The 11,406-nt window shown below is 57.3% G+C and overlaps 1 protein-coding gene across 1 annotated transcript; it reads left to right on the top strand.

Annotated features, from left to right (window-relative positions):
* Nucleotides 1-3,478: 3,478 nt before the first annotated feature.
* Nucleotides 3,479-5,800, top strand: NKX3-2 (NK3 homeobox 2). The gene is made up of 2 exons (XM_075545025.1): nucleotides 3,479-3,917; nucleotides 5,280-5,800. Exons 1-2 carry the CDS (start codon nucleotides 3,479-3,481, stop codon nucleotides 5,798-5,800), a joined length of 960 nt encoding a protein of 319 aa, XP_075401140.1.
* Nucleotides 5,801-11,406: the final 5,606 nt, after the last annotated feature.

Consider the following 11,406-nt stretch of genomic DNA (forward strand, 5'->3'; position numbering starts at 1 on the left):
CACACACACACACACACACGCACTCACACGCCGACCAGACTCCGCGCCCCCCCCCCCGGAGGTCTCCAGGTCAGAGACCCCTCCCAGCACCCCCAGAGTCATTCGTCCCCGGAGGAACCGCTTCTCCCTGTCGCCGCCGACCGGGTGGGCGTCTGCTCACCCCTCGGGGTCGGCTTGCGCAGTCAGCAAGGTAAGCATGGGCCGACGGGTACTTACTTAGGGAGCTATTTCCCAGTTTGTCACCACAGCCAAGAGGTGGCTTCCAGGTCCGGCTGGCAATTGCCCCTCTCCCCACCCCCACCCCTTTCCTCCAGAGTCAAAGCCTCTTCGCAAACGCGCGGTCCGGGACAAGGGCAGAGTCCACAGCAAGCCAGCAAAGCCGCCTTTCCTGGTGCGTACTTACTAATCTGAAGCCCGCGGCCGTTTCACAAGGGTAGCTTGCCTGGAGAACATGTGAAACTGTCCGCCTCGGGTTAGAAAGTAAACACCTTCTCTTAAAGAAATGCGCAACTGTCAACTGCCAGATTCGTGAGTAAACAAAGGTGACCCCTTGCTGGCGGGGTCGTCTGCCCCTGACCCCACGCCCAGCCCCGCGTCCATTCACCCACCACACTAGCTTCGGCAATTACAGACATGCTACCCCCACTCCCACCCTCTACACAGCCACCCTCCATCCCTTCTACACTCCACCCCACCCCCTGCCGTCCCCCCTGGGCGAGTTCAAGTTCTTCAGAACGCAGCCCCCAACCGCAGGATCTCTTTCTGGCTCAGAAACTCCCGCCCAGATATGACAGAATAACAATCTATAAATTATCAAGGGCTCATGAGGGAGAGGGGAGCGGGGAGGGAGGGGGAAAAAAGAGGACCTGATGCAAAGGGCTTAAGGGAAGAGCAAATGCTTTGAAAATGATTAGAGCAAAGAATGTACAGATGTGCTTTATACAATTGATATATGTATATGTATGGATTGTGATGAGTTGTATGAGCCCCTAATAAAATGTTTTAAAAAAAAAAGAAAGAAAGAAACTCCTGCCCACGTTCGCGACAAGGGGCACACCCTACAGTGACTTGCGTTTTTTGTCTTTTTTTTTTTTTTGAGTTTTAACTAGCTGGTAATTATTATCCAGTCAGTCTTTGTAAAGCCCCAAACATATTCCTCCTCAGTCCCTCACCCTGAACTTCTTTGTGTGGCCTGACCTCATTCTATTATTTGGTCACACCAAGTCCTATACCCCCCTCCCCCCATGGGTGGCAGTAAGCTGGGACAGGCCGCACCCGCCCACTTCTCATCTTCCAGGCCACCTGAGACAACCAGCCTAAAAGCCAGCTCCTCCAGACCCGCAACACCCCCTCTCAGCCCCGGATGGCGCTGGAGGTTCAATGTAAAGAAATGAAGGTAGGGCCGGAAACACGGTTTCTTTGGAAACCTTGTAAACATCCTCTTCCAAGCCTGGGAGCTTCCTTGCACCTTCCAAATACAGAGAGCCACACCTGCCCACCTGTCCCTGCAAACGGATGCTCTCGGAAAGAGCTTTTACTTGGCAGGACAGTGACCTCTTCTTCGCGGGTTAGATTGCCCTCCCCTTCCCCCCTACACTTCAGGGTTCGCACAAAACAAGAAAGGATGAGGGGTTGATATGTGAGAAGGCACAGATGATGCAAAGTCTTGCAGAAAATTTTGAAAGGCTCGTATATTTCTTCTTGCCTTCAGGACAAGAGCATCCCCAAAGAAAGCGGGGGCAGGGGTGGAGGTAGGAGGGGTGGTATTTATTTTCCTAACACCAATTAAAATCACAGTTCCCTAAACGTATTTAATTGTTCGAGTTGGTATGTTTGGTGTCTGTTACATCTCTCGTTTAAAAAAAATGACAATGGGAAACAGGCAAGTACGCCACCTGAGCAAATTTTTAACTTAAAAATAAATAATCAACCTTCGTTTTGATATACCCACAACATTTCCGTTCTTACCTCTGGCTCCTTCTCCTTACAAACAAGAACGCGTGGCTGTTTGTTTGGTTTTCAAGAGCATGTAATGCCCTGAATTCCAAATCATTACCACAGTAATTCTCTAAGACTGTTTGTAACAAACCAGGAGATATTCATTCCGCAACTTGCTTCACTTGCAAGTAGCTGCAGGTTTCAAGGGAAAAGTGGCAAGGTTTTGGTTCTGTTGTCCTTAAGGAGAGGTCTACAGACGCAGATTCAATTCAGCAGCGACCACCCGGAGCAATGAATGCCCAGGGTCTAGCAGCTTTCCCAAACGTGCTTTCCAATTCCTCGCCTGGTTTCGTTCTTAACTCTGCCATATTTTTAAAAATTCCTCGATAGAAGTCGAATCAAGTGAAGACGACGAGAGAAAACCTATTTCTAGAGAGATTTTCATGAAAAGGTTTTTTGTTTTGTTTTCCCAGCGAAGAAAATTTGCAGCGAGGAAGCAGCAAAACTGAAGGGTTGATGGCGATGCAGTTTGTTCCTGGAGCGTTTCATCCTTCTTAGAGAACAGAGCCCATGCGCGCGATCTGCTTCCAAAACTGCATCATCTTGAACTTCCCTCGCAGATTGTTTTGGTTTGTTTGGGGGACCTCACTTAATCTCAGTGTTCCCTATTAGCGCTGGCACAGATGGACACTAGATTAGAAAGGTGGCTTCCCGGGCAGCGGGTCTGGGCTGGTGAGCCTCCGCGTCGCTAGACGTTGCTACGAGGACCTGGCTTAGGAGGGAAGGGGTTAAGTGAGACCTTGACTTGGGCAGAGCAACATGCCCAGTTCTGTCGGTTAAAGTCAACACGTCCCAGCTGGAGCCAGCCAATTGGTGGTCCGGAGCGCCCGGGACGGCCCCGCGCAGGGGCGTGGCCTGTGGCTGTCACTCAGCGGTGAGGAATGACACCCGGACGGGGAGGGGAGGGGGGTGGAACGCCGAAGAAGGCTAGAGAAGAAACAGATAAAACCCGAGCAGGGGGTCAAAGTGGCCCGCGCCGCTCGGACTCGGGCCGCCGCCGCCGCCCCGCCAGGGGTGGGCTCCGGAAAAGCCAGGCCGGCGCGAAGTGAGCGAGCCCTGCCAGAACCCAGTCCTGCCGGCCCCGAGCAGCCAAGTGCCCGGCCCGGGAGCCCCGGCGGCGCGCGGGAGGGGACTGCAGTCGCCCCGGGGCGCGCGGACCTCCTCCACGGCCCCCACCTTCCAGGGGCAGACCCCGGCCCGCCCCCGAGGCCACGAGATGACCCAGCTGAGCGGCTAGAGGAGAGCGTCGGGGCGCGTGGTCTAGGAGGGGGTCCCCGGTGGGGTGGGCTTCGGAGGTGGAGCGAGGGGCCGCGCGGCTGCGGGCCCAAGGGGCGGGCGCTGCCGGGCCGCCGGCCTGGGCTGCTGGGGTCTCGCGCGGCCGACTCACACGCGCCCCGCTGCCGCGCGCTCCGGCCGCTCCGAGCTGCCCGCACTCGGTGCACGCCGGCCGGCCGGCCGGCCACTGCGGCCCGCGGCGCCGATGGCTGTGCGCGGCGCCAGCACCTTGACGCCCTTCTCCATCCAGGCGATCCTCAACAAAAAGGAGGAGCGCGGCGGGCTGGCTGCGCCCGAGGGGCGTCCTGCGCCCGGGGGCCCCGTGGCGCCCGTGGCGGTAGCGCCCGCTGCCTGTTGCTGGCGGCTCTTTGGGGAGACTGGCGGGGGCGCGTTGGGGGTCTCCGAGGACTCTCTGCTGGCGTCGCCTGCCCGGTCTCGGGCGGCCGCGGGACGGACCGCCGGGAGCCCAGCGGGCTGGGACTCGGACTCGGCGCTCAGCGAGGACGCAGCCGGGGCAGGCGGCGCCGGTGGCGCCGGGGGAACCCTGAGCCTCAGCCGGCCAGCCTGCGAGCTTCCCGCCACCAAGGACCTGGAGGAGGAAGGCGCGGGCCGGAGCGACAGCGAGATGTCGGCCAGCGTCTCAGGTCGGTGGGCTTGGGGGACGCTCCAAGGGGCTGGGTAAGGAAGGTGACCGACACCGATGAAACGGGCAGGGCAGACCGGGCCCTGAGAACCCTGCGCTGGGGTGCGCACTGGGCTGGCCCAGTCGCTGTCTCCATAAGCCGCAGCGGGTCGCTCCCGCCCTCGCCTTCCGGAGAGGAGCTCTGGTCTGAGGGAGGCGCTTCTCCGAGCTCCGGGTCTGGAGCGAGCTCCGAGCCGCTCTGGGACTCTGTACCCCAGATGAGCCTGGGGATCGAGCTCCGTCTGGCCCGTGCAGGCATGGAGGCAAGACTGCATGCCTTCGGTGTTGTGAGTCCCCAAGTCCCCCACAACACAGGGGGGGTACCTAGAGACCTCACTGAACCAGCGCCCCCTGTGTTCTTTCCTGCCCACAGATCAGAGACCCTCCCCACCCAGGTCCCAGGCCCTGCATTGCCGCACAGGGACTGGCTGTGAGGGACATCCCCTGTGGGTCTGAGGCCCAGGTTCTGAGCGCCAGGTTTGGGGAATCAGGTGAATTTAGCTTTCTCCGGCCCAAGGCAGCAGCGCTGAGCTGAGAGTCCAGGAACTGGGGGTTAACCTGACAGCCAGTAGAAGATGCTCAGTCTTGACATAGGACCCCCTGGACGCCACCTGGAGAGTGGCTCCTTGAGCCACCACCGACTGGTTCCTGAAGTCTGAATGTCCCAGTACCCTGCCCGCAGCAGGCTCAGGCTGCTGTAGGCCCGCACAGCTGCCCCCAACAAATGGCTTCCAGGGAGGCCAGAGCGTTATGTAGCGAGGATCAGCGTGGGGCCCCAAGACTTGGGTGAGGAGCGGACGGGAGCTCCCCACTTTTCACCCCCAGCCCCAGTCCTCTGCGGAGATTGGGAGCCCACTCCACGCCGGCATTTGCACAGCCGGTTGCCATACTCCTCTTGCAACTGGCCACTCTGCGCCTCCCTGGTCCCAGGAGGCGGCCCTGCAAAGCCAAATTCTGCAGCCAATTGGAGAGTGTGGGGAGGTGGGTGCCCAAGAATGAGACCCAAGTGTGCCCTAGAACCCCTTGGCTCCATGCTGATAGCGGCTTTGCGGGTGTACCAGCCCAGTGCCACGATTGATGCAGGGCAGCTTGGGGCCCAGAGAGGACAGAAACAGGTCCTTGGCAGCCCAGCATGGCCAGGGCGACTGAATTCTTGCGGGAACTCTGAGAAACCAGTAAGGCAGAGCTCTGCGATCGGTCTGCGGGCTGCCTTCGGTAGGCCTTGGGGTCAAGATGGATTTCGGCGTACCCCGCAGTGGAAGCAAGGCCTGGCCTCTCTCGGCCGCTCTGACTTACTTCTTTCTCTTCCCATCGGGCTCCGCAGGCGACCGCAGCCCCAGGCCAGAGGACGACGGCGTCGGTCCCGGGGGCGCGCACGCCACAGCGCTGGGTAGCTGCGGCGGGGCAGACGGCCCTGTGGGCGGCGCGGAAGACGAGGAGGAGGAACCCGCGGCTCCTAAGCCGCGCAAGAAGCGCTCTCGGGCGGCCTTCTCGCACGCGCAGGTCTTCGAGCTGGAGCGCCGCTTCAACCACCAGCGCTACCTGTCGGGGCCCGAGCGAGCCGACTTGGCCGCGTCGTTGAAGCTCACCGAGACGCAGGTGAAGATCTGGTTTCAGAACCGACGCTACAAGACCAAGCGCCGGCAGATGGCGGCCGACCTCCTGGCCTCGGCGCCGGCCGCCAAGAAGGTGGCCGTCAAGGTGCTAGTCCGCGACGACCAGAGACAGTACCTGCCTGGCGAGGTGCTCAGGCCCCCCTCGCTGCTGCCGCTGCAGCCCTCGTACTATTATCCCTACTACTGTCTCCCTGGCTGGGCCCTGTCCACGTGCGCGGGCACCCAGTGAGCCAGCCGGGGGGGACCAGGCAGCCAAGGAACTCCAGGCCCGGCAGCAGACTGTCGCTGATGACTGCGCCCAAGGGGCCAAGAGAGAGCGAACGTCGGCCTCGGCTCTGCTCGCCCGGGGGGCCTTGCGCCTTTGGGGACGTTGGACTGAGTCGGCCCGGAGGGGGGCGCTTTTTCCACATTTGGACCAGCCTAGAAGCCCCTGGACACTATTTATTACCACGACAGTGGTGGGTCTGAATCACGCCCGCCCCGGGAGGCCGTGTCGGCCCGGCGCGGAGAGGACTCCTGGAGACCAGTAGCCTCAATCTCCAGCTTGTCGGACTTGCCGGGAGCTTTGTGCGCTTGGCCACACTAGTTCATGGTATCCATGCTACCGATCGATGTGTATCTACATGTCTATTTTTGGAAATTGCATCAGTAACAAGGGGGATGCTGAACTTCGGTGGTCACCCCCAGGCCACCCTAGGCCAGGGGGTAATTTGAACCAAGAATGGCTTGGTTTTAAAGCCAGAGCTCCGCTCGGGCAAAGGAGTGCTGGATGTCAGGAAGGAATTCTCTGGGTTTGGAGTACACGGGGGGGGGGGGGGCCACCTCCTTGCTCCCCTACTGATCTCCAGTGGAAAATGCCTGGGCGCCCCCAAACTAAAATAGAGAAAATTCAAGCTACACTTTTGCAGAACCTTTCCCTACTACTATTTTTTTAAGGAGATTGACTTGTAGCACTTTCAGTTGTTTGTATTCAAATGACGGTTATTTTTGTATCAATGTGAATATCTCCCGCAGCGCAGCCTCCCAAGCCCTCCCTGCCTGGTCTCTGGGGCAGGTTGGTTGTCCCGCCCTACCTTGGAGACTCCTGCGACTCATCCCTGTCTAATCCCCCAGACAGGTGAGTCTACCTGTCCTGCCCACCTCGCCGCTTCTCGCCTCCTTTAAGGGCACTGTGCACTCCATAGAGTATTAACTTTTAAAAGATGTGCGACCTTCGGAAGCTCTATTCGCTGTATTGTTTTTTCTTTAATTTATAAACTTTTAGTTGAACACGCCCTCCTGGCCACCGTGTCTTCTCTCAGCCTCAGTTCTCTCTGGCTTGCTGGAGGGTGGTGACAAGCTGCAAGAGGGGGACTCATTTCGTCCCCTCCCCTCAGGCCTCTCGGAGCCTGCCTAGTCGCCCAGCCACAGAAAGTTTCCATTTACAACCTCGGGAGCTTTTATTTGAGACCGGAGGAGAATCACACTGAAGCCGGGACACAACCCAGTATTCTCGCGGACCCTGGTTTCTGAGCCTCGGAGACCCATTTCCAAGCCCACCGCCCAGCCCAGCCCTCTCCCGCCCTCCTACAGCCTCCTCTCTGCTCAGGTCTGCTTTCGATTTTCTCAGTGTTTCTGTTTTCGACTTCGGCTTTCTTTCGTTGCGAGAATTGGCTCGCGAACCCGGCGCTAAGAATGTGAGTCTCCCTTGGGGAAGGTTACCTGCGCTCACACCCCTGCGGCTGCCAGGGGCTCTGGACAAAGTTCCAAAGCGCTTCCACATCCACGGTGACAAGGCGTCACATCTCACAAGCTTAGGGGCCCAACCGAGGGATTAGCGGGTGGTTGGGCGGGGGTGGGGGAGTTCCTTAGCACCCCATTTTTGCATATGAGCGCAACTACCTGGCCGGCCCAGGCGCCCCCAAGTCCCGGATCCACTGGAGTGAACCGCTCCCTCCTCTCCGGGTGTCTAGGCGAACAGTGGAAAGTTCTTGGCCAGGCTCAGACTCCTCGGCCCCCTAAGCCGCGGGACCACAAGCAGATGGCATAGACAGCCAGACTCGACTACCTCCGGGGCCTCCGGACCCGCAGGCTTTGACACCCCCACAGGCCTGGGCGGCCAGACGGAGCGTGCGCACAAAACGAATCCCGCTTCCGGAAACAGCGAAACGACTGGGAAAGGCCAAGTCGCAGGCCCTAGCCTCAGCCCCAAGCCCACCACCAGCCCCTTCCAAACGGTTCCTGCAAACATTTCACTTCATCGGGGAATTTTTGAAAATTCCATTTCAATTTTATAATGAGTCATGAATGCATTCTCCTTGGGGGGGGGGGGATGAGGCCTGTTTTGAAAATATGAAAATATCTCCTTGTTCTCTCCCCAGAGGTCGCCACCACTGGTTGATTTTTTTTTAAGAGGGTGGTCGTCGTGGTGGGAGGAATTCATCCATCGGTTTTTTGGTTTTGTTTTGATTCTTCCATCTGCAAAGGACAGTTGCTTGTGGGGACATCCCAAACGGAGACTTTGTTCTCTGATACTTTCGGATATGGAGGGGCAAAACGCTGGGGAATCCTGGATCCCCAGGGCGACCCAAGGCCTCTTCCTCTGGCACCGGAGATTAATTCCACCTTCCCTTCTTCACCCCCTCTGGGTCCGCAGCGAAAAAACAAGGGATGAAGATTATTTGGGGGATTTGGGGGTATGGTGCAATAGGTTTTTGGGGCATGGGGGAAGGCGGGAGGGGACTCTGAGGGGGTGAAGGCCTAGTGGTCAGACTCTGTGAGCGAGCCCCACGGACCTCCAGGTTCAAACCTGTTTCCCAGGGCGACCCACCACGTTCCAGGCCCCAAGACCAAGATCCTCCCTGGGCCTGGTGCTCCCCAACAGACACGCGGCTCTAGCTAGTAGTGCGCAGTCTGCTTTCCACTTTCCTTCTGCACTCCCTCTCTCTGATAGAAAGGGGAGCTGTCAGACTGGCTACCTGTCTGTCCTCCTCCATCTAACCCATGCCTTGCAGCAGACTGGCACCTGAGCACAGGGGCCTTCATCCCACCAGCTTCCCTGGGGTCCTCGGTGAACTTCTGCCGCCGCCCTTAGGGAGTGTAGGTTCCCACCCACTCACTCTACAGAAGGGTAAACCGAGCCCAGTGTTGGATCTGGTGAAGGATGGCGTGGAACTCCAGCCAAGTAGCTGAAATCCACTGAAAGTTTGCAGGACAAGGGCTCCAACCGTGCTGGGGAAGTAAGTTGAGGAGGGATGAACTGCCGAAGGTGAAGGTGAGAGAGAGAGAGAGAGAGAGAGAGTATTTGCATTCCTCCCTCTTGTGTATGAAGCTGTGCTATGTGACCACGTGTGTATGTACACGACTAGCAGTGTGCATGAGAGCATGTGCCTATATGTGCCCGTGTGTATGAGAAAGTGTGTATGTGCACCTGGGGGTGAAGGGGTGGCCAGGGGTGTGTGGTACTTCTGGGCAGACTGTAATGGTTGGTCCCAAGCAGCAGCTCACTCCATCGTCATTCCCAGCACCTACCTTTGAGGTGTTGGGAGACCCTTAGAGAGTATTCTGGAGGGAGTTGAGGCAAATCTTATTCCCCAAAACAAAAGACTTTGGGGCCTGGAATCTCTGAGCCCTCCACATTCCCTGGGACCTGAAAGGAAGAGAGAGTGAGGACGATTCTGATTTCGTGTGGGGCAGCTCTGCCTGCCAGCCCCAGCCCTCCCTCTCCACTGCGCCTTGGTGGAGACTTGTGCCCAGAAGCTGGGATTTGAAATGTCAAGGCAGTCCAGGTGGCTGCCCAGAGGAGCTCTCAAATACCAGACCCCCTGTGTTGCAGTGTACAACTGTTCCAAGCTGCACTCTTAAGGAAAGCAGATCACCAGGCGTTTCTTTCGAGGTACTACTGGGGAGATTCATACTCCACCCCAAGGATGAGGACATTATGAGCTCCTGTCAGCAGCCTGATGTCCTCCTAGGTCCGCAGACATTCCACCGGTGACAGGCCTCTGACTCTAACTTCCCACCTAGCCACTGGAGCTTTGCTTTAGGCAAACCCACACTCCAAGCTGTTCTATCCAGGATGCAGTTGGTGTCCTGAGGGAAAGGTAAGACCGTGAGTCCTGGGAAGTCCACGAAACTCAACCTGCCACTGAAGGTTTCTGATGCCAACAATAATGCGTGTTGGTTACCTAGCGGGTAAACCAACCGTCTTACTTGGGAATCACTCTGAATGTGTGGGGACTGCAGGAGACGGTAAAGTGGGAAACCAGCTTATGTAGGACAGAAGGCTCTGCGGACTTGTAGCTGGCGGTTTGTCCTACCCGCTGCTAGGTGCGGGTCTGCTGCTGGAACCACCAGCACGGCCGAAACCGCTTGCAGCCAGAGCCTACAAGGCCCCTAGAGCAGAGGCTTCGAAGCCGTGGCAGAAGCCAGAGGTAGAGTTGGCATGGGGAATAATCCGATCTTTTGGCTTGAGACACTTTTGCCTCCAGTCCTGTCCTGTGGAGGCTGCCACATAGCCTGGTTGTCATGACTTTTATTTTACCTATGGGGGTGGGGGGAGACTGAGAGACTCAAAGAAGCAGCGTGATTTGTTGGAAGTCGCACACAGGTGATTAAAGAGGCTGAGGCGGTGTGGCTTGCAGCCCTGCAGCGTCTGTTAGTATTTGAGGTGGAAGGACAGGACCAGTCCGTCTTCAGCACTGACACCGCTTTCTCTTCCCTCCCGTCCCCTCATGTTTGACTCAGGAGAACAGTGGATCCCGGAGCAGTGTGTATGCTTTGAAAGCCCTTAGACACCTTGCCGTTGGAATGGGCTGACGATCGCTGTCGCTAGGAGTGGGAAGATGTCATGGCATTTTTTGGGTTTTGTTTTGAGTTTTGGTAATCACCAAGTTTAGTATGAGTCTGAACTTGGGGTCCTGTTGATCCAAATGACTTGCCACCATCATCCTTGAACCTCAGGTCCTCTGGGGATCTCCAGGTGCAGTTAAGCACAGACCCCTCAGAGATGTAAAGACACCCCCTTCGCTGTTTCTAAGCCCCTAGTATGCATACTTAAGATGTAGTGGTGCCAAACCATGGTTGCCATGCACAAAAATACAATATTATATAGTAAACGATTACATCATCTAATGAATTAAGTTTTTTTTTAAAAACCTCACAGAAGGCATTCAGCGTTAATTGGATTGCTCATTTTAGGCCATTTAAGGCATTTATAAAAGAAGATTGATTCCAAGGGTCTTGCTCTCAGGGGTGGTCCGCTGTGGGGCTCAGGTTTACAGTTGAACCAGGAACTGCTTTTCACTTGCTTGGCCCTATGTCTGGGTCTCTGCCTCCTCCTCAGAAGGAAATGTCAAAAGGAATTGCCCTACATTTGGGGCGATTCACAAATAGGAGAACATCCCCTACCCCCTTCCTCCCAGAGTCAGGTCTGTGGATACATTTCCCTTTCGTGGGCTCCGCTCCGGGAGTGCGCGGCCAGGGTGAACAGCACCTCTCTGTTCCAGGTGGAACGTCAAATGCAAAGGGAACACACTCTGTGGAAGGGAGAGCGTGGCTAGCCAGGAGTCGCTTTCCCATGAGCCAGGTCAACTCACTCCTAGGCACTGTGTCACCTCCACTCGGATATGAGGGCCCAAGATCCCTTTCGGTACATTTTCCCACCTTCCGGCTGCTGTCTCCTCCTGGGCGCCCCGCAGTCCCTATGCTGGCCCGCTCTCTGCGTGCCCGCGGAGTCATGGAGTCTGGTCCTCTGCCCAGGTCGCCGGCTCCCAGGCGAGGGCCAGCTTCCACCAGCTGCGCTGCTAGAAGCAATTGAGAGGTTCGCTCCTGGCGCAAGGATCCAGCGCAGCAGCT

The sequence above is a fragment of the Tenrec ecaudatus genome, chromosome 3 (genome assembly GCF_050624435.1).
Source record: "Tenrec ecaudatus isolate mTenEca1 chromosome 3, mTenEca1.hap1, whole genome shotgun sequence".
In the NCBI taxonomy this organism is placed as follows: domain Eukaryota; kingdom Metazoa; phylum Chordata; class Mammalia; order Afrosoricida; family Tenrecidae; genus Tenrec; species Tenrec ecaudatus.